Source organism: Oryctolagus cuniculus, chromosome 13 (assembly GCF_051225735.1).
Source record: "Oryctolagus cuniculus isolate XC-2025 breed Fujian yellow rabbit chromosome 13, ASM5122573v1, whole genome shotgun sequence".
NCBI lineage: Eukaryota > Metazoa > Chordata > Mammalia > Lagomorpha > Leporidae > Oryctolagus > Oryctolagus cuniculus.
Genome location: NC_142879.1, coordinates 109,733,487 through 109,757,272, shown reverse-complemented (window position 1 = coordinate 109,757,272; position 23,786 = coordinate 109,733,487). Strand labels below are relative to the sequence as shown.

At 47.4% G+C, this 23,786-nt stretch overlaps 1 protein-coding gene across 26 annotated transcripts in view; it reads right to left on the bottom strand.

Moving 5' to 3' along the window:
- Positions 1-23,786, bottom strand: part of PARD3 (par-3 family cell polarity regulator) — a 514,965-nt gene that overhangs the window by 172,622 nt on the left and 318,557 nt on the right. For 11 of the 26 annotated variants that reach the window (XM_070056191.2, XM_070056180.2, XM_089312495.1 and 8 more), the window contains 3 exons: positions 21,980-22,131; positions 20,918-20,962; positions 15,806-16,033 (listed from right to left, as the gene is read on the bottom strand). In XM_070056191.2, the coding sequence (XP_069912292.2) occupies positions 15,806-16,033; positions 20,918-20,962; positions 21,980-22,131 (425 nt within the window). The remainder of the gene's footprint in view (positions 1-15,805; positions 16,034-20,917; positions 20,963-21,979; positions 22,132-23,786) is intronic. The other 15 variants (XM_089312481.1, XM_089312486.1, XM_089312479.1 and 12 more) reach the window with 4 other exon arrangements.

Here is a 23,786-nt window from a genome sequence, read left to right as displayed (position 1 = left end):
TCCAAGGGCATTGCAATACTCCAGTCATTTTGCACGTGAATGACAAGAGATTAAAGTAAGCTTTGCTCTAGCAAAAGGCCTTCAAGAATTTCTCTACTAAGTAAGAAGCAAGGATGTATGGAGAAGTCTTTTCTGAGACTGGTTATATGAAGTCGTCTTCCAGAGACAGCAGGCATTACAGGGGTTTCAAGCCAGTCCTTGGGTTTTTATTTCCAGCATCAACACATAAAGTATGGTCAGCATTGTTGTGCTTCTAGTACCAGAGGGCCCAATGGGACAGCAGGCTTCTTCCCAACTGATTGCAAGGAGCTGACCTCTTGGTCTAGCTGAGGCAGCCAGGGAACTGAGGTCTGGTCTCTCCGCTAGCGAGGAGCCATTGAATAAGCAATATGCAGTGTCAACGGACCAGACAACACAGTCTGATATCTTAGTGTTCTGCTACCAAACTCCCACAAATCAGAGGAGACAATCAAGTGATGCCTGTCAGGCCCAAGTGCTACAGTTGTATTTTTTAAATACCAGCCACTTAGCACTCTACAAAGACAAAGTTGCAGAGTTCTTCTTTTGATACATTTGGTTAAAAAGTCAACACATTTTCCATTCCAGCAACTCACACCCTAGCTACAAGGACTGAAAACAGAGCCCTGTGGGAATCTGGAAGTACTCTGCAGCTCACTGGGAGTAACTTCGTCCTTCCCCTCGTCGGGGAAGCAGCCCTTTCTTTCCTCTCACATCATTGCACACTTTCTACTCTTGCATCATTGCACCTGAACTTCAGCAACTCCATCAACTGAAAGTTCCTGTACAGGTTTGTGAAGAAACCAGTTACAACTTTCAGAAGCAGTGTCATGAAAACCCTCAGCTGTTTTTATTTATTTGAGAGACAGACAGACATAAACAGGCAGAGAGCAAGGGAGTGAGATCCTGAGTGAGCACTGTGCCAGGTGGAAAACAGGAGCCAAGAACTCAGCCCAGGTATCCCACAGGGTGGCAGGTACTTTAGCCATTACCTGCTGCCTCATTAGAAGGAAGCTAGAATTGGACAGAGGCAGGACACAAACTCCGGTACTCCAGTGTGGCACGGAGGCACCTCGCCCCCGAGGTCAAAAACCACCCAGAGGCTGGAATTGTTGCATTACACACAGAGCAGAGAAAAACATCCTGGCCTTGATGATCACATGTGGCCTTTCCAGATGGGTGCTCCCACAGGGTGGCAGCATCATCCCTACCACCCTGAACATGGCACACTCCCTGTGCCTGCAGACCACAGGAAGTGGGTGTGGTCACAAACTCCAGATCACTGTCAGCTCATTATGAAACAATTCTCCCAAGGTCCTGGGAGCTACAAACCTAGGTCTTTTGTTAACGCGAATGAACCGTGGACGCTGGTGACCTCTAGGATTCCCTCCCAGAAACCACTTTCACCCTGCATCCCCGCTGCACTTCTGCAGTCGCACCTCTTGTCCACGTCTCAGCCTCTGGCTCCTGAACAAAGAGCTGCTGGGAGGACAGCAGCGGCTCAGCAGCGGCTGTTCACACCAAGAACCACTGGTGAAATGGGACTGACGACTTCTATCTATCCCCGGTGTTCCCTTCCATCTTCAGAGAAATGCCTCTCGCCCGCCAATCAAGCAGACGTGGCGACTACAACCCAGCCCCAGCAACAACAGGAATGCCCAGTGCCCTTTGGCTTCACTCTAATTGGTTTCTGGTACATCTTTATGCTATTATTATCAGTGCTATATGTGTCATCTAATGGATTTAACGACCCTCTACCACGTCTGAAACTATAAACAAAACAACGAGCTCAATAAACGAAAATGACTCAGTCTTCCACAGCAACCATTATCATAAATCATGAATGGAAGTACCAGGAGTGATTCTGCTCGCTCTCTGCCTAACAGTGCTGGCAGGGGCTCAAGGGGCATATGTCTGCTCTGCTCTTGGCTCGGCAGCGGAACCAAGGCAGTGCCTTCACAGCTCACTATATGCTGATGGCACGCTTGGTGCCAATTTTTTCGTATTTGCAATAATTTTCTGGTATATGTAATGCAACTTATTTTCTAAGCTGGGTGATATAAAGTACTAAATCATCTACTAACATTGGTTTCTATATCTCATTTTAAGAAATTAGAGCTCCTACCTCAGTTTCCTGCCCAAGACAGAAGACAGTTTACAAAGATACATTTGAGGATTCTTTATGTTCTAAACGTTCCAATTTAGATTATGCTTTACCCAGCAACTCTGCTGGGGGTGTACTGACTTAACCAATCCCTCTCAATGCCAGCTAATTAAAAATATTTAGCAATATGTATCTTCACATGTGCAAACATAAGATGTTCTTTTAGAGTTCCACGTTATATATGCTTCAAATTCTGAAATCATTTGGTAGAAAAAATAAGAACCTCTCACTTTATCTTTCCCCTCTGAAGAAAGACTATGGTTTGATAAAGCTCAAATCAGGCAGCTGTACGTGCTTAATTTTTGAATATATATATATATATATATATATATATATATACACATTCAAAAACTCCAACACGGAAGTCAGATTTTAAGTGTTAAAACCAAACTCTGTCCATTTAATACTAACTTTATAACAACTGAAATATTTTAAAGAAAACACAAAATAGTCATACAGTTACCAGAACAAAATAGGACAAAAAAAATCATACAAACAATGCTTCAAGTAGGAGAAGCACTAGTGATAAATGGCTTGATCTATTGTGTTCATAGAGTAGATTACAAACCAAGAACTTAATAAACCTGTATCATATAATTCACTATTTTAAATGCTGCATCCGTTGTGTTGCTTGATTCTCTGTAAATTCTGCTCCTTGTTACAGATTTTCTCTCCTTTTACATACAGCCTGCACAATGAAAGCATCTCCTTCCAAACAGAGTTCTATTGTTGACTACATCTCTGCCTGTTTTAACTTGCTCCACGTTGAACTATCAGCTACTTTCCCATGTGACTGCTTAGGAGGACAGTATTTGCAAATTTCTTGTCTGAAAGAAGGCATAGCATGAAGCTGCTTGTCTCTCCTTACGGCAGCACAGTCCTTCTGCAATTAAGGCGTCCCTAATTACCGTGTTTTCAGCACATGCCAAACGAACCTCAGTTAAAATTCTAGTTCACGTTAAGAACCAAGCTGCTCAATTCTTAAAGGAACCATGTGGAAACTAGACTAGCACAAGGTTTGGAAGAGTGGGCACTCGTGTTCACTGCCACGGGGACCTTTCAGGTCCAGCGAACTGCACCCGCGCCATCACTGCTGCCCATCTCAGCCATCACGAGCAGCTCTCTGTCCAGAGCAGACTCTGTGCCCCACGGTCACCAGTCTTTACTCTTGAATTGAGAGGTGACATTCCTGTCAATCTTTGCTGGATGCTCATCCAGTGATTTCTCCCTCTCTTCTTCCTAATGGGACCCTGACTATTCATGAATGTAATCCAGCTCCAAGTTGGGGAATCTTTATTAAGTTCACACCACCTCCTAGGCGCCATGCCCAGCTGACTTGTTGGTCCATGGTAGTTACACTGAAATGGACATACGGCATGCTTGGGGAGACAGCTCACTCACATCCATGACATGTGATCAGGACACAGAAAGTCTCTAAGCCCCAGCAAGTACCCTGTGAATGAACAGAGTCGTGGAGAGTGGGAAACGAGGAGGCAGGAGACCTTGGGTCTTTGGAGACACCGCTAGGCTACGGAATCATAAACCTCAGGCACCGGTGCTGTGGCATGCCTCTACCTGCAGTGCTGGCATCCCATATGGTTTGAGTCCTGGCTGCTCCACTTCCGATCCAGCTGTGGCCTGGGAAAACAGCAGAAGACGGCCCAAGTCCTTGGGCCCCTGCACCCACATGGAGACCAGAAAGAAACTCCTGGCTCCTGATCAGCCCAGCTCCGGCCATTGTGGCCACTCGGGGAGTGAACCAGCGGATGGAAGATGCCCCCCACCCCCGCCTCCACCTCTGCCTCTGTAAGTCTGCTTTCAAATAAACAAATAAATAAATCTTTAATAAATAAACCTCAAAGCTGCCCAACTCCAGAATTCAGTGATGAAAAATGATGTGTTTCCTCTGGGTTGAGCTGGACTGAGTCAGATCTTCTATTAAATGCCACTGAGTGCATCCTAACAGGTATGCTGTACAAATCTCACGGCCAAACAGTTATGGAATATCTACAGTGTGATTGATCAGGAAATACAGGAAATGCAAAAACTAAAAGGATAACATAAATCCACTTCTTACTGACCATTCAACAAGTACTCTCTCGAGGGCAAGGCCAAAATAAGCAATGCTGAATGTCTGTCAAGTGAACAACCACGGGATTGGATGAGCCAACAGCATGCAGAAGTCTGTGACCCCCCATCCAGAGAAAATCACCCGAGGGTTAGGAATGCTCAGCCCCAGTCCAGCACCAGGAGCAACGCACTTTAGCAAACAAAGGATCAGACGTGAAACTTCAGTGAAAACGAGCCATCAGTAACTTCTCCAGATTTAGCGAATACTGACCATCTTGATTCTCCACTAAATAATGTTAGGTTAAAAAAATGCAATAAAAGTCAATGAGAACTGGACTCGGCAGCACTGCCAGGTCCTGCCAGGACCTGAGCACACTGGGGACGTAAACACTATTTTTGTTTCTCTGGGAAAGAAAGAAAATTAGGAGATGAACAGCTAGTGATCCAGATGGAGTCTGATGGCAGATCTGCTGTTCTGGATTCTTACTTTTAACATCAGAGTGAGTTCTCAGCAGTGGAAAGACAGCCTTTTCTGAAACCAAAGAGAACTCTCCCTTGCCCCTCACAAAGCTGCAGGAAACATCAAGTCTTGGGGAGCTTTTACAGCAAGCGTGGGGTCTCAGAAGTGCTAGAAGAACCCAGAGCGTCAAGGTGGTAGCCCAGGCAACACATGTGACTAAGGGACCACAGGGGGCTTCTGCGGCTAGCAGATGTCCAACTGATGCCCTTTAGAGAGACACGGCCCCAAAGACAGATGACCCCGAAGCCACTTTACCCTAAACAGACTCCACCTTGGTCAACCTGTGTGGATGGTGGGGTAAAAGCCATGCGTCACCCTCCCACAGAGCTGGGGCTGTGTTCCAGGAGCCCCTCCTCCCACCTGCCTTATGCTCCACACTTCTCCGTGAGCTGTGCCCCGCCATGGAGCCGGTAGGGCGCTCCCACATGTGAGCGTCAAGTCCCCCTCTCCACCCCCATCCCAGACAACACTGAAAAGCCCAGCACACCCTCTGCTGGTGCTCAGGTGGCCTTAGCACCACAGGGGAGCCCACGCGCGGGCTGTTTCCAGTCCACAAGATAATGGACAGCCAAGTCACGGCACTCCTGTCCTTGCTGCTGACCGCGTGGAACTGAATGGCCACGCTGACAACTCCAGAGTTAAAACTGCCACTGGAAATTGTATTTGAAACAAGAAGTGGGTTTCCTGTCAGCTCTGTTTTAACAAGACACAAAGCAATGTTTGCTGTGTTGAAGATGCCACTGCCCAGAATCTTCTGAAGAACAGAAACACAGAAGCATAAAAATGCAAAGATACAGTACCCAACAACACATAATGAACTCTTTTGTTCTCCTTTCCTTCTTTCTGAGAATTCAGAACGTCTGTGTTCTTAATGACCATGAAACAGAACCCGTATTGAGGGATCCACGAAAACTTACTGATGTTGAAAAAGCACTTTCCACTCCCAGTCCCAGGCATGTTCTGTAGACTCAGGGGGCTCTGGAGGGTCCAGAGAGAACCAGATTGCTCAGGAACAGCTTCTTGGTGCAGCCAACTAGTGCAAACAGCACTGCGTAAGAAGCTGCACCTCGCGGGATGTGCACAGTGTGGACAGGAACGATCCAGAACGGGCGGCTCAGGTACTTGGTCCCTGGCCCCCATGGGGGAGACCAGATGGAGTTCCTGGCTCCCAGCCTCACGCAAGTGCAGCCCTGACTATTGTGGGCCATTTGGGGACACAACCAGTAGATTGAAGATCTTAACTGTCTCTCTGCCTCTCTCTGCAACTCTGCCTTTCAAATAAATGGAAAAATTTAAAAAAAGAGAAAAGAAAAGAAAAACCACAAGAAAGGAGGAGGAGGAGAGGCAGAGCTGGAGGGCTGTGAGAACGCGAGAGGGATTTCGCAGCTTACAGAGCAGACCAGCGGCCCACAAGGAGACCATGATCACGCTTCACAATGAGGGCCTGCGCTAGGTTGGAAAGACAGGGTAACATCCCACTTCTAGAGGGAAAACAAAGACTGCTTGGAAAGGGAGCGGCGACATGGCGAGAGGACCCCATGTTTCTGGGTGCCTGAAGCGCTAGTGAGCAAAGCCCCGTCAGCATCATCACCATCCGCCTTTCTTCGCGGGCTGCTGAGCAGGCCAACATGGCGTCTCGTCAGTCCCCGCCAGAACTCGCCTTCCCACCTCCAGCACATCTGCTCGGCCCATCGCTGGCCCACAGCCCCAGCAGTCGGGAACTCGTCAACTGTTTCTAAAGGTCGACTCTGATCCATGCTCTGCCCCTATCTTAAACCTCAGTGCTAGGGAAGCTCTCACGGACCCACGCTGGCGCAGCAGCACTGGAACCAGGGTGCCGACCAGGGGCTGTCCCCAAGCAACCCACAGCCCAGTATCAGATCTGGGCGCTGCCACTCAGAAGCACCTGAAATACTCCACACCTCCTTAGGGTGGGGTGGGCCCTCCCACTGGGAGGTTTAATGTTCTAGAAGAATCAAAGGACTGAGGATTGAAAGACAAGAATTCGAATACTTCCTGGGTGTGCCCGCGGTCCGGTGCAGGCTGACAGCTTCTCCGGATAACGGTGAGGAATAAGGATGCCATCAGAAGCAGAGGTGAGTCTCCAGCGCACTTTCGGCTTCTTACTTTTCACGTAAAATGAAAGGGAAGGAGCTGTGCTGCCTCCCAGGCCGACACGCACGCTGGAGTCAGAAACTCCCTGAGAGTCAACCTCAGTGCCTTTCCTTAAACCACAGGGGGATATGAATGTACACGGTTGGCAGAAATGGCAGGATAGGCTGTTCGCCTCCCAACACCGTTAGACAAGATCTCATACATCAACGTCCAATCACCCATGGAGAAGGATTAGCCAAATAGGAGCCAGTTTGCAAAGTGCTTGGACTCTTACACCTGTCTTCTGAGTTCTTCCACAGAGGCTTCCTATACTTCAGTGGGGTTCGGTCAAGATAAAATCAGACTGGGTTTGCAATATTTTGCTCACATGGGTGGTGATGAAAGGTGGGTGGGGAAGAGATGAATGCTGGGAGAGACAAGACCTCAGATGCAGTGCTGTGACTGTACAGTAACAGAACAATGTCATACTGTCACCAGAAGAGATGAATGCTGGGAGAGACAAGACCTCAGATGCAGTGCTGTGACTGTACAGTAACAGAACAATGTCATACTGTCACCAGAAGAGATGAATGCTGGGAGAGACAAGACCTCAGATGCAGTGCTGTGACTGTACAGTAACAGAACAATGTCATACTGTCACCAGAAGAGATGAATGCTGGGAGAGACAAGACCTCAGATGCAGTGCTGTGACTGTACAGTAACAGAACAATGTCATACTGTCACCAGAAGAGATGAATGCTGGGAGAGACAAGACCTCAGATGCAGTGCTGTGACTGTACAGTAACAGAACAATGTCATACTGTCACCAGAAGAGATGAATGCTGGGAGAGACAAGACCTCAGATGCAGTGCTGTGACTGTACAGTAACAGAACAATGTCATACTGTCACCAGAAGAGATGAATGCTGGGAGAGACAAGACCTCAGATGCAGTGCTGTGACTGTACAGTAACAGAACAATGTCATACTGTCACCAGAAGAGATGAATGCTGGGAGAGACAAGACCTCAGATGCAGTGCTGTGACTGTACAGTAACAGAACAATGTCATACTGTCACCAGAAGAGATGAATGCTGGGAGAGACAAGACCTCAGATGCAGTGCTGTGACTGTACAGTAACAGAACAATGTCATACTGTCACCAGAAGAGATGAATGCTGGGAGAGACAAGACCTCAGATGCAGTGCTGTGACTGTACAGTAACAGAACAATGTCATACTGTCACCAGAAGAGATGAATGCTGGGAGAGACAAGACCTCAGATGCAGTGCTGTGACTGTACAGTAACAGAACAATGTCATACTGTCACCAGAAGAGATGAATGCTGGGAGAGACAAGACCTCAGATGCAGTGCTGTGACTGTACAGTAACAGAACAATGTCATACTGTCACCAGAAGAGATGAATGCTGGGAGAGACAAGACCTCAGATGCAGTGCTGTGACTGTACAGTAACAGAACAATGTCATACTGTCACCAGAAGAGATGAATGCTGGGAGAGACAAGACCTCAGATGCAGTGCTGCGACTGTACAGTAACAGAACAATGTCATACTGTCACCAGAAGAGATGAATGCTGGGAGAGACAAGACCTCAGATGCAGTGCTGTGACTGTACAGTAACAGAACAATGTCATACTGTCACCAGAAGAGATGAATGCTGGGAGAGACAAGACCTCAGATGCAGTGCTGTGACTGTACAGTAACAGAACAATGTCATACTGTCACCAGAAGAGATGAATGCTGGGAGAGACAAGACCTCAGATGCAGTGCTGTGACTGTACAGTAACAGAACAATGTCATACTGTCACCAGAAGAGATGAATGCTGGGAGAGACAAGACCTCAGATGCAGTGCTGTGACTGTACAGTAACAGAACAATGTCATACTGTCACCAGAAGAGATGAATGCTGGGAGAGACAAGACCTCAGATGCAGTGCTGTGACTGTACAGTAACAGAACAATGTCATACTGTCACCAGAAGAGATGAATGCTGGGAGAGACAAGACCTCAGATGCAGTGCTGTGACTGTACAGTAACAGAACAATGTCATACTGTCACCAGAAGAGATGAATGCTGGGAGAGACAAGACCTCAGATGCAGTGCTGTGACTGTACAGTAACAGAACAATGTCATACTGTCACCAGAAGAGATGAATGCTGGGAGAGACAAGACCTCAGATGCAGTGCTGCGACTGTACAGTAACAGAACAATGTCATACTGTCACCAGAAGAGATGAATGCTGGGAGAGACAAGACCTCAGATGCAGTGCTGTGACTGTACAGTAACAGAACAATGTCATACTGTCACCAGAAGAGATGAATGCTGGGAGAGACAAGACCTCAGATGCAGTGCTGTGACTGTACAGTAACAGAACAATGTCATACTGTCACCAGAAGAGATGAATGCTGGGAGAGACAAGACCTCAGATGCAGTGCTGTGACTGTACAGTAACAGAACAATGTCATACTGTCACCAGAAGAGATGAATGCTGGGAGAGACAAGACCTCAGATGCAGTGCTGTGACTGTACAGTAACAGAACAATGTCATACTGTCACCAGAAGAGATGAATGCTGGGAGAGACAAGACCTCAGATGCAGTGCTGTGACTGTACAGTAACAGAACAATGTCATACTGTCACCAGAAGAGATGAATGCTGGGAGAGACAAGACCTCAGATGCAGTGCTGTGACTGTACAGTAACAGAACAATGTCATACTGTCACCAGAAGAGATGAATGCTGGGAGAGACAAGACCTCAGATGCAGTGCTGTGACTGTACAGTAACAGAACAATGTCATACTGTCACCAGAAGAGATGAATGCTGGGAGAGACAAGACCTCAGATGCAGTGCTGTGACTGTACAGTAACAGAACAATGTCATACTGTCACCAGAGGCTCGAGGCAGCCAGTTCAGTCAAGTCTACGGAGTTTCTTCCGACCTCACGCTGGAAACCTAAGCCCTGTGTACCTCACCTCCCGACAGAGCTGGAGGGCAGCAGGAACGTTACTCAGAAGTAGCCTCTACGTGTCTGCAAGGCATCAGGTTTCTCACGGCTAAGACCTGAACTTGACAGATCCGCAGATCAGCAGGAGGCATTCAGCTTTGAGGCGTTTCATTTCCGAAAGCCCCACGAAGTTGTTACTAACTTGATAACGAGGCTCATGCTTTGTGGCAACGTTTAATTATGGAAAACGGGATTATGAATTTTCTAGAAGTTAAACAAAGCAGTGTTACTGCGCACAGGGTTCTGGTGCCAAGACGGGACGGGTGCGGGAAGCAGAAGCCGCTTGCTGCGTGCCAGGCTGGGCGGGTAATTTGCATGGCGGAGGGAGCAGATGCTGATGCCCTGACCTGTCAAACGCAGGTAGGGCCTCGGAGATAATGGGTCCCAGCGAACCAAGCTCCGTCCTGATCCAGACAGACACAAGCAACACGGAGCGCCAGATGGATTAAATGGAAGACAAAAACGCTGGCTCCTGCCATCCCCACAGGAAGATGACAGACAGCAGATCCCATGTGGCCCCCGCCCAAGCTGCTCGGCCTCTGTCTTGTGCCTGTGCCAGGAAGTCACCACCACCAGAGAGGCCAGTTTGTTCAGAGCCATGAAGCACTGGCACCAGGGAGTGGCTGGGCCCACTGTGCACACCGCCATGAATCCCTGCTCCCAGGTGTCCTCATTCACAGATGGCAAGCTTGAGGTTAGAGCAGAGGACAGACAGGGCAGCACAGGTAACCCTGCTCTCTCCTAGGCAGTATTCCAACACCAGCCCCTCTGCACCCCAAAACCCCCAGGGCGCACTGCACCCTCACAGGCGTCCTGTGTCACAAAGACTGACGGCTCCGAAAACAGCCCTCTCCACGTTCGGAGCCATGTGCCATGGGGACGCAGAACCCATGCGTCCTCAGAACGCAGGCACTGAGCCAACCAGGTCCAAGAAAGGACCCTGAGAAGCCAAGCCCCAAGGCGATGGTGGACGGGGAGAGCACAGGGCCAGTAAGCACACAGAGCAGGCTGGGAGTGCTGGCGCCTGGCCACCACCGCGTGCTCACCATGGAGGTGGAAAGGTCCACATATCTGGCCACATGGAAAGGCAATGGCTCAGTGGCCATTAACAGTGCCCTGCCCTTGTCAGACTTCTTTGTCTTCTGAAAAAAAAAAATTAAGTCAGCCGAGGCAGGAAAGGTCCACGACCCACAAAGGCCAGGGCAGCACAGCAGGTGCAGCCAAAGGCCAGCCCACACAGGACCACACGCCTCCCGCCTCACTGGTCTCCTCACTCCCTGGCTCCCATACCCACAGGGCTGCCCGTGCCTCCTGTGAGCCCACCACTCACTGTGACCCCATCACTCGCTGGGCCTTGCAGGACCAAACCAGCCACGGTGCTGTGCCCTGCACAGGCCTCACAGAGCCAAGAGGGCAGCAGGCAGGATTTAGGTGTGAGAGAGACCACATGTGAGAACCACGGGCTATTAAACCAGGAGGGGCCTCAGAAACTCCCTACACCAGGGCTTCTGACGCTGCTGCTTCAAAGTGCAAGCTCCCTTTTCTTCATCTATCTGCTTCTCTATTTCTGAGAGACAGACAAGACAGAGAGATCCTCATCAGACAGTTCACTCCCCAGATGCCCTCAATGGCCAAGGGCTGGGCCAGACCAAAACTAAGAGCTGAGAACTCAATGCGGGTCCCACATGAAACTCAATTATTGGCATGACCTGCCACCTCCCAGAGTCTGCAATGAGCACTCATCCGGAGACGGAGCCAGGGATCCAAGCCAGGGGCTCTGATACGGGACACTAGCATCTTAACCACCAGGTCAACTCCCACCCCACGAACCATCCTGTCTGATACACAACAGTGACTACTCAGACAGCTGCCCAGGCAGAGGCGTGGTGACAGGAAGGTGAGGGGTAGAGCTGATAGCTCCCTACTCCCCAAAGCACACGTGTCCCTACAGTCAACTGGAGTGTCAATGGTCTCGTTGTCCAAATGTTCAGTTTTACAAGTGAAGAAATTAAAGCTCAAGGAATGTGAGTGCTTTGACCAAAATCTCAAACTGTTAGAAGTGTATGGGATAGCCGGCGCCACGGCTCAATAGGCTAATCCTCGGCTGGCGCCGTGGCTCACTAGGCTAATCCTCCGCTTAGCGGCGCCGGCACACCGGGTTCTAGTCCCGGTCGGGGCGCCGGATTCTGTCCCGGTTGCCCCTCTTCCAGGCCAGCTCTCTGCTGTAGCCCAGGAAGGCAGTGGAGGATGGCCCAAGTGCTTGGGCCCTGCAACCCATGGGAGACCAGGATAAGCACCTGGCTCCTGCCTTCAGATCAGCGCGCTGCGCCAGCCGCAGCGCACCAGCCGTGGTGGCCATTGGAGGGTGAACCAACGGCAAAAGGAAGACCTTTCTCTCTGTCTCTCTCTCTCACTGTCCACTCTATCCAAAAAAAAAAAAAAAAAAAAAAAAAAAAAAGAAGTGTATGGGATGAAGTTATCAGAATTGGAATTGGATTTCTGTGTGCACACTGCCCTTTTTTTAAAAGGAGAGAGAAAGAGATGTGTGTCTTCCATCTGGTTGTTTACTCTGCAACCGCCCACAATAGGAAGGGCTGGGCCGGGCAGAAGCCAGGAGCCCATCACTCAAACTGGGTCTCTCACATGGGTGGTAGGGACCCAACTGGTTGAGCTGTCACCTGGTGCACTTGAGCAGAGCATGGATCAGAAGAGGAGCAGGATGCCAAGCCCAGACACTGCTATGGAATGCAGGAAGTGCCACAAGCAGCCACTTGACTGCTGAGCCCAACACCTGCCCCCTCCATCCTAGAAATGCAGTTTCAACAACAGAGCTGCAGAAGCAGGAAGTGTGCAGTAGTTGTCTTCTGTCTAACTCGAGTTCAATAGACAGGTCTGAAAAAGGAAGATAGGTCACTGTGTGGCTGCCGTGGGCGTGGCATGATTTAGGGCACATGTCACAAGCATCTATCTTTGACTTACAAATGTGTCTATTTACCATTTTTTCCAAAACTGGTGAAACAGCTGTACACTCTAATGAACTATTTTTCCATTCAAAATCCATCACTTCCCATTTGGAGAGGAAAGTGAGCGTATCTAGGGATAACATCAGCTGTGGAGCTGTGGACCTTGCTGGGATGCCACAGGCTGAGCCTACAGGATGAAGACCATGCCCTGCGTTCTCAGGAGCTCACCTCCGCCTGCAACTGAAACGAGTGATGCGCGATAGGAAATAACGCAGGTTACCTGGGAATGCAGACAGCGCTTTAACCAGACCCAAGATGCTTCAAAATGCATACACACACACTCGGAGAAACATAAATGCACTCACATATGAACATTTACCAAGGAGCCAAAGTTCTCGTTCTCTCTCTCTCTCTCTCTCTCTCTCTCTCTATATATATATATATATATATATATATATATATTATTTGACAGGCAGAGTTAGACAGTGAGAGAGAGACAGAGAGAAAGGTCTTCCTTCCGTTGGTTCACTCCCCAAATGGCTGCTATGCCGGCGTGCTGCGCTGATCCGAAGCCAGGAGCCAGGTGCTTCCTCCTTGGTCTCCCATGCAAGTGCAGGGCCCAAGCACCTGGGCATCCTCCACTGCCCTCCCGGGCCACAGCAGAGAGCTGGACTGGAAGAGAAGCAACCGGGAAGAGAAGCAACCTTTTTTTTTTTTTTTTTTTTAAATTTAAGACACCTCCAGGACAGACAGAAGCCAGATCTCTAGGAATGGTGGTCAGGACGGTGAGGAAAGAGGGTCACAGCGGGAGAGGACTTGGCACAGCCGAGCACTCCCACGACGCAGGCTCTCGGAGCCCAGGCTGGGCATCACACAGGCACTGTGATCTGGCGAGAAGCGGCTGCGTGGGCCTGGGAGCACCAGGTTTAGGCAGAGAAGCAGGGGAGGGGGCAGAAGCACAGTCACGCCCGCCCCCAGTTCTGCTCCGCAAATCATGTCACCACACAAAGCCCGTCGTCCCTGGCATGCGGGCAGAAATCCCATCACTCTGCTTCAAACCTCCCGAGTGCACTATTTTTCATCTAAAGCTCTCTCGCTCACCAGCCTGCCCTAGCTATGTGTAACAGAAGTGGCTTTGCTAAGTGTTAAATCACAAACCATGTATAATCGACGTAAATTATTTCTACTCTCTGAGGCAGGAGTTTGGCTGCACCCCTGCATCCCAATGGGAGTGCCCAGATTGAGGCCTGACTCTACGCCCGCACCCCAATGGGAGTGCCCAGATCGAGGCCTGACTCCACCCCTGCACCCCAATGGGAGTGCCCAGATCAAGGCCTGACTCCACCCCTGCATCCCAACGGGAGTGCCCAGATCGAGGCCTGACTCCACCCCTGCATCCCAATGGGAGCACCTGGACTGAATCCTGGCTCTATTTCTGATTCCAGCTTCCTGCTACTGCACTCAGGGAGGTAACAGGTGATAACTCAAGTACCTGGGTCCCTGTACCATGTAGGAGACCTGGGTGGAGCTCTGGCCTCCTGGATTTGGCCTGGCCCAACCCTGGCTGTTGCAGTCATTTGGAGAGTGACCCAGCCGATGGAAGGTCTCTGAATGTCTGTATCTCTCAGATTCCTGCTCTCTCAAAGGAAATAAAAATGAAGAAATTTTTTAAAGTACTAATTCTGCTTTTTGCTTTTGTCTTTGGGCTAGCTATAGTATCGCCAACTTATACTCATGTTTGAAAATAAAACGCAATACTGTAAACTACTAGTTGTAAACATCAAGTAATTGATCATTTTTATAGACTTTGGGGACTTCTAAATCTAAAGTCTTCTCTAAATAAGTACATCAGTAGAGTTCTTCCAGAATTTTTAAATAGAATGGTTATTTCTGTACCACAAATGTTGAATATAAACATAACCCTCTGAAGCACACACTTGCACACATTTATAAATGTTGCTTTTTTCCCTCAACACACCATGGGAAACATACTGCTCATCCATATTAACCTCTGACTTGGAATAATCTTGGCTGAAAATACTTGGCAAATCAGAAATACATGAACACATACGGAAATATATATTGCTACTTCCATGCAGGGAAGGCAACACTAAACCCTAAGCATAAAATGATAATCTTTTTAAGATCATGGATTTTTTAAAGCTCATTTATTTTTATTATTTACTTGGAAAGCAGAATGAGAAATCTTCTATCCACTAGTTCACTCCGCAAATGGCAGCAACAGAGCTAGGCCAGGCCAAGGCCAGGAATCTCATCAAGGTCTCCCGCACGAGGGCCAGGAACGTGAGCCATCACTGCTGCTTTACAGAATGAACACACGCAGGAAGCTGCATCAGAAGCAGAGGCAGAGCGCTCTGAAAAATGGGATGCAGGTGCCACAACACCCGCCCCACAGGCCATCACACACACTCGGGGAGACTCCACGGAACAGACACTACACAGCAAACACGTCGGCCTCATAACACTGTACCTCGTAGACTATAAAGGGCTACACCTAAGTCTTCTGAATGTAGCTCCAATGTATCCATGTGCACCGAATTAAAACTGAGAGGACTAAAGACATCAACTGCTTTAGAACAACAAAATAATTCCATGGGAACAGACATTGTACTGAAAACAACCACACTTCCTGAAGCAGTTAGGGAGAAGGAAGGCACAGCTGCACGCCTCTCCCAGTCACAGATGCTCTTCTGCTATCTGCACCCAGCCTAAGGACCCACGGCCCCCAGAGAACCTCACTTACACTTGAGAGAGAACAAAAGGGCAAACCACGTCTTCTCATCACTACGCAAACTGCTAAGACATCACCCATCCCGCTGCGGGGTGGGGAGGGAGCGGGCTCTTAGGAAGCCCCCAGGGTTCCGTGGCGCACACCTGAAGAATGGCTACTCCCTGACCGCAGTCTCAGTGTTCTTCTCCTGACCCTCAAAGACTTACAGGTCTCCATGCCTTCATCATCGTCGTCGGCCACGGGCTTGTCATAGGATTTGTCGATGGCCGCCCGGAAGCTCTCGTTGCAGCCCCTTCCTCGGATGATGCGCGGCCGGGGGCGGTGGAAAGGAATGTCCCCATTGAGGGTCGCCTCGGCCACGGCCGTCTGCAGGCTCTCCAGGGAGCTGGACTTCTTCAGGCCCAGGGAGGGCCCCACGTCTCTGCTGGGGGAGCCTTGAAGGTCAATAGGAAAGAGCGTCAGTGTATGCCAGGTTTCGTGAAGCCCGCACATCCAGGCGTCTATATACGGGGAGAACGCTGGGGACATCAACAATTCACTCAGGGACGAATTCTGGACATGGACGGTAAAGAGCTAATGGCTATACTGAGTCACAGCAGCCGAGTACCCTGTATCCAAAGTGCTTGGGACCAGAAGCAGGTCGGGCCTCTGCGTTTTTTAAAATTTTGCAATGATTACTCTACAGGCTGAGCATCCCTAACCCCAAAAATCCAAACCATAAAAGGCTTCAAAATTGGAAACTTTAGAACGTGCTGGCACTGGAAACACTTCAGATTAGGAGCACTGTGGCATTCAGAGGTTCACATCAGAGAAGTCTGACCTGAAGTTATTTAATTTTTCCCACAGATTTTATCTGTCTTCTCTGTTTGTACTACTAGGAAGCACTCTCGGTCATTAGTTTCTACTTCTGTCCTAACAGAATTTTGCTCCAAATCTTATGAATAACCTCAAAGAATCAGAAAAAGACAGAAAGTCATCTGTGAAAAAAAAAAAAAAAATGGTGAGAAAGACCAGACAGACATGCACTCGAGAGCTGAGCTTGTTCACTTCATGGAGAGCATTCTGGGCAGCTGAGGACGGTCTGCACCAGCAGCAGAGGTGAGGCCCTCCCTGAGGATGCAGCGGATCCGCACCCCTGCCTGCCTAAGTGAGGGAGCACGGGTTGGGGTCCTGTCACCAAGACAATCAGGGCATCCGGCCCCAGGCACAAACCTAAACTCTCTCACACACAAGGAGAGGAGACCAAAGAACAGATCTGAGTTCTTACAGCTCCAGGCATGGGAAGAAGGCCTGTTTGCAGAACAGGTGACAGACAGAAGGAAGAAGACTTAGCAACTGCCAAGGAATGCAAGGGGATTCAGGAAATTAAAAACCAAGCTCTCATTCTTGCCGACCTGGGGCAGAAAGGCCTGAGATAATAATACCAACAGAACCAAGCTTTGAAGGCAATCAAAGCTGATTTCTTTAACCCAGTGCGACAGCCTCATCCATCAGCGCCCAAATTGGCACTCGGGGAGGCTAATTTGGCCTCTCGGTGACTGGAACACCAGCTCTGCACCAGCACCTGGGCAACTCCGGTTCTAACGGTGGGTCTTCCCTTATGCTGTTAAAAAGACAGATGAAAACACGGACTAAATAGTTCATCTCTACATGGGGTCATCAGCCCATATGTTGATCAATAATTAAGGAGTAGCCTTGTCATGTTATTAGCTACAAGACAAATCGTTGTGACATGGGCTTTCCATAGCTCAGAGTATAAAACAGAAGGAAAATTAAATCATGAGCGTCAAAACAAGACTTATCTTCTTGGGATTCATTTACATAACATCTTTCGTCTAATTTTCACAATGGGGTAGCAGCTTTAATAAGCATAGATATGATAAAAAGGTATAATACAGAGAGGGTGGTGGTTTAGCACAGCCAGTAAGAAACTGGGTAAGGCTCTCATGTCCCAACTGCAGTGCCCGGGTTCGAGTCCTGCCTCCACTGCCAACTCCAGCTTCCTGCCAATGCAGACCTGGGGAAGCAGCAGGATTGTTTCCATGAGCTCTGGATTGAGTCTGCAAATATTTGGGGAATGAACCATCAGATGGCAGATCACCCGACACACATCCCACCACTCCCGGTCAAATAAATGAGTTAAAATTTTAGAAGAAATAAAGTAACAGGGGCAGATAAATGATTCTAGTGAAGAAATGGCACTTCATGAATTATTATACTGGGAAGACAAAGATGATGTAGTTTTCTTCATATAAGGGTTTGTACATATTTCATTTTTTGGATAAAACTACACATGAAATACTACTTTCAAGGAAATAAATCGAATTTTTTCTCTTGATAGCACTGTAACACTTGAAAAGCTCATTTTCAAAATTCTTCATAGAAGTTAAGAAAATAGATTTTGTTGCAAAGAACTAAATAAAAAAATCAGGAATCAAACACAACGGGAAAATATCCTCCCTAGGCAGGGATTTTCACCCCATACTTCCTAGATTTAGCACTGAGATCTCATCCTGGATAAGTTACGCTCTGAATTTTCAAAGTTTACCAGCTGCATCTGAGTTCCATAAACATGCATGAGGCAGATAGTTAGAGCTTCTTTGCATCCATGAAGGACACAAGTGTACCTGAGTACATGTGTGCATGTTTGTACATGTGTGTGTGTGTCGATAAGCGTGTTCAGTGTACATGTATGTGTCTTATCTCCAGTAAAGATTTCCCAATCACAATAAAGATTATTATAAAAGTTGTTAAGCTCTTCTGTATGGAGTGAGCTGAGATTTATGAGCATGTTAATAATTAATTTCAGAAGTGCTCCTCAGCATACACACAGGCAAATCTGATCAGAAAAGCAGGGATGAAGCCGTACTCAACGAGCAGTAAAAGCTGTGACATGAAATACAGAGCTGACCTCTCCTGTCTTTCCCCTAAATCCATGACATCACCATAAAACATCTGGGCAAAATGCCGATCGCTGCTGGTGGTGGGTGCTGGGCTTACGAGAAGTCCATCAACCACTCTCCATACAATTACATCAAGATCTTCATGACAAGTTGCACAAACGGTTGGCATCTGTCACTTATGGATCTACAAGGATCTGCAGCCTGCGGGCCCTGTCTGCAGACTGTGCTGGAACACAGCCACGCCCATTCATTCCCGTATTTCACAATGCTGATTCCACGCTACAGCATTGGAGGCAGGGAGCTGCAACAGAGACCAGCAGCCCACGAGACCTAAGGCCCTTCACAGACACAAAATGCAGACGTGCGATCCACAACGCGAGTGTCACACAAGGAAGTGCGTATCTGTCCGCAAAACTCACTAAGGTTAGTTTATTTACGTTCATTTGATTTGAAAGGCAGAGAGAGAGAGAGAGAGAGAGAGAGAGAGAGAGAGATCTCCCATCTGCTGGTTCACTTCCCAAATGTCTGCTACAGAAAGGGCTGGTTCAGACCAAAGCCAGGAGCTGAGAACTTAATTCAGGTCTTCCATGTGGGTGGCAGGAATCCAAGTATTTGAGCCAAGTATTTGACAGATGAGAGGGAGACAGGAGGGAGGAAGACAGGAAGGCAGCCAGGATGGGCAGGCGAGCAGGCAGAGAGAAGGGAAATGGACAATGTCTTCCACCAGGGGCTCGGGAGATGGACTCCACTCTAGCGAGAAAGGCTCATGGGCCACACAGATCACCTGTGCTGAAATGCACATGACTCTCCCCCAAACCCTTGAGAATAAACGGCAAAGACATGATGGTCTTGGAAATTCAAAGACAGGAAAACATGGGACAATCTCTTCAGTGTCTAATGCTGAGTGGCGGAGGATCCAGTTTAGATATTTTTTTCATGCAGATTTAAACTCAGCAGGTCCAAAAGCACTCTGGAGTCTATGTCATCATTTTTTGTCCCAGTTTGGTTTGGTGGGAGAGATTATCCACAGTGCAGAAACAAAATAACTCTTTATTTAATATCTCAAACATAAAAATATCAGTTGGATTAGATTTTCATGAAAAAATTTCTAAAAAACTACAGGCTTTTAGTTTAAAATCTGGATATCACTGTTATTCTCACAATAATCTCAAGAAATTACGCTTTTCCTTGTAGTAGCTCAGAGTTTGGTTAAATCAAATATTCTCCTTATTTCACCTAACTGGCCTAGCACACAAAGTTATGCATTTTTAACTTAAACAGTTCAATTTGGTTTATAGCAATATTAACTTGGGTAGGAAATACCAACTAACAAAAACCCCAGAAATTATTATTTTACATATATGAGCTATCAAACCATGTTGTTCTTTAACCTTTGTTAGAATTTCAATGCATTTTTAAGTTCGATAAGAGAAAGAACCAATTAGCAAAGGCTGAGGCCACACTTAATTGCGTTGCCAACATAGTTAATCTTATGATTCACTGGCTGTGACTTTGATAATCTATCTTTGACTCTACAGAACATGATAACTCCAACCACGTCTGCAGTAAGCCCCACTTTCATACCTGGGGTGTTCATTTTTCATGCAGGCTAAACCTGATTATGACTGCAGGTCTAAAAGGTGACTGGAAGCTCATTAGGAGTAAGTAGCATGAGGGCACTCACCCAGGCGAGCATAATTAAAATACGATCCCAAAAATAAAATAATAAATCATGAAGGCTCAAGTGCATACAGCTCCTTGTATTATACTGAAAGACTTTCCACTCATTATTTTTAGACAATAACTGAAAAGCAAATTCTACCATCTTGGAAAACCCAATTCCACATGGATAAGGATAGGACAAGCTCACAAAGGGCAGACATGGAGCCACAGGCATTCGGCAGTCACTCCCACTGCCCCGTCATTTATAACCAATTCCTGCATCTGAAATACATAGGGGGTTTTCTGAGTGACTAAGGGTGACACTAGACACTAAACTGTGGGAGAAGGAGGGGGGCTGTCTCTATCCACTGTCAGCTCTCAAATCAAAATCTCCACTCCGAGAATCGCTTTCTGAAGGTCAACCTGGATGTCATATAGATACTTAAGACATCCAGTTTCCAGGACTCTGATTCTTGTTTAAACTGTGACAAAACATTCCTACACAAACATAATTAAGAAAACCTGGGTGGTTCTTTGGTGTTCTGAAGCCACTAAATTATTTTTACATCAATGATAAATTTCTCCCAATGGAAAATTTTTTCCTCTTTTACACAATTTGATTTCCCACAGTGAAAACATCCCGGCAGGACTGGAGGATTTATGTTGACACGCACTGTGATTGGCAGCCCTGTAATTGGGATAAGCTCCTTGGACCATGGTTTCTATGGCAACAGCCTAGCTGTCCGTTCTTACCTGATGTCTGGTCATCCACTGTATTGAGTTTAGTCTCGTCAGCTACTGTTAAAAGGTAAATGTAGAATGGTTAGCCCAGTTAGTCCCCGAAGCTCAACATGCTGCAACCATTCCCAGATTGTGTCAGTTAGGTGACAATTCTTAGGTAACACTTCATGCAGATAACACGCAAAATCAAGCCAACATTCCTCATCAAAACCAGGAGAGGGGCAGAAAGCAGTGTCTCCATGCACACGCAGTCATCTCCTCTCAGACACGTGTGTTATTTCTGGGTTAGCATGTTGGAATTAGCCAAGGCAAGGCATCGCCCGATTTTTCCTTTATGCATACGATAAATTAATTAATGCTTTTAGTCTTGAAGTACAAACAGCCACCAGAGAAAGGCGTAAGTTACAGGTGATCAACAAGGGCTTTTAAAATCATTGACTTATAGATATAATCGTTTTATTTTTTGGTGGATTTGTATATACACACAGGCCACCGGACTGGTGTTCAATCGAACACCTACTGACCTAATTTCCCCTACAGAAAATATTGTCAAATTATTACTGTGATTAAATGCATAATTATTAAAGCAACAGTCTTTTTTTACTATTAAATAAACCTTAAGAATAGCAATGAAAAGAAGATTATCATATGGTAACCAAATTCCAGACATGGATTGAGATAATGGTTTCTCTCCAATATTTTTTTCAAAATATCCCACAACCAACCAAATACAATTTCAATGAAATTGGTTTTAAGTTGCTGAAGTGTTAAAACATGTTTTTAAAATAAAGATACATGAATATAGCATAATATACACATGTGTTTGTTTCGTTTCTCACAAGAAAACATACATATTAACATATTGCGTGTTAACATACTGCATATGTAAACACGCCACTTAGGAGTAGTACGGTTATCTCAAACTCAGAGGAAAACTAATTTTCGCCAAATTGCCATATTTCACATTTATTTTCTCTATTGCTCAGAGTAAACAGACATGTGTTGGGAACCACAATTTTATCCTGAAAGCATCTAAATCTAATTTAGATAAAGATTCATGGAGATTGTACTCACTACCTAAATCCATGCTTTTTGATTTTCGCGTTTTAACGAAATCCAATTGACTGGCATCTGAAAATTGCTTTGTGCGTTTTTCTGACATACTCTGGCGTCCAAATCCTTCTCGTTGAAAAGCAAGAACTGGATCAACATCTGGACTCAGAGAGCTGGTGTGAAGACAAAGAGAAACATAAAAACATTAACTGAAAACAGAAGATGGCCATCTAGAATGCCCTCACATACCTGGGTCATGTGTGCACACACGTGTGTGCTCCTCAAAGACACTTCACAAAGACAGTAGCTGAACAGAAAGTGAAGGCAAAGCACAGGACTAACTGCTCACTGGAGCCACCCTTGCTCCACCTGGACTTCCTCTCTCTACTTTCTTCTCTTGAATTCTGTTTAGCAACACATCAGCATTTCTAGGTGATGATATGAAAGGAGCCTGATATTGCCCAGACCTTGGGTGAGCAGAATATTTAGGAGAATATTCTATGAAACATGATATATTGTATACACATCCTGGGAACGAGTGTCGACTCAACAGGATCTGTCCTGCACACGCTCCATCAACTCTTGTTGCACCAAGTGGAGCACTTTAGACCCTGAGCTCCAGGAAGGCACCAAGCTCAGTTTCCATCAAAAACGTTGGTTGAGATTAAAAAAAAAAAAAAATCGTTGCCATGAACACTGCCTGGAAAACCACATCTCTCACTGAAAGTGTTGCTGTTAAGGTTTCCTGTGTCAATTAGCGGGTAGAGAGAAGTCTATTCTACGAGTTCAACAAGGATAAATTCTAGTCCTCATATTGTCTTTATCTTATGTTTAAGAAAAAAAAAATTACAAACCATCCAGCAGCACGGTGCTGCATGAGGCTGAAGTTTGTCTAACATTTAGTCAAAGAAGAAGAAATAAATTCACCAAAGCTTCCCGAGAACAAAGGTGCTGGGCTGGGCACCCAGGTCAAAACAAATGAGTAAGAAACAAGCCCTGCACCCCATGAATTCCTAAGAAAACAAGAAAGCAGAAGCTGAGACAGACGCCGAGGATGCACAGATGAGAGGGAGCCGGGGGAGGTGTGACTAAGTGTAGGCGACATTTGATGGGGCGACAGCACCACAGCGGCTCAAGCTCGGGTGACAGGAAGCATATGGGCGCTGGCTGGTGGCAGGGTACGCTCTGCACAGCTCTCCAGGGAAAGTGGCTGCAGACAGCATGGAATCTCTATTTGTAAGAATCTGAGACAGAGTTAAGAAGCACCAGCAGGGCTGCGGGCACTATGCTTACTGCGACAATGGCCTCACCTGTGTGGCCAAGCGTGAGGAGGCCACGGCACAGCTGACCAACCCCTTGGAACTGACCCCAGCCTCCCACGTGTCTGATGGGAACAGCCCTCCACAGCCTACTGAGGATCACCACGCATGCATGTGAAAGGACAGAGCTGGAGGCTGAAACCCCACAGCAACCATCTGTCTGTGAACGGTCGCTGGCTCTGGGCACCTAAGCCAGGAGTTAGGAAAAGGAGGGTGCCCAGGACAGGATCTGAAATGTCAGCACAGGTGTCTCCCCAGGCTTGCGATGAAGACGCAACACCTCACCCAGCTCAGAAGCTCCAGGGAGCAGCCCAGGACAAAGCGTGGAAGGCTCCGCCAACCACAGGCCACAAGCACAGTGAGGTATCACTCAATGCAGACCACCTCAACGGATCCCAGTAACCACCACGGGGATGGGAACCTGCAGTCCCTGGGGACCACGGCAGGGACTCGGACAAGCCTCCTCTATCTTCCCCTCCACGGACGGAGCAGGGCCCCTCAGGTGAGGC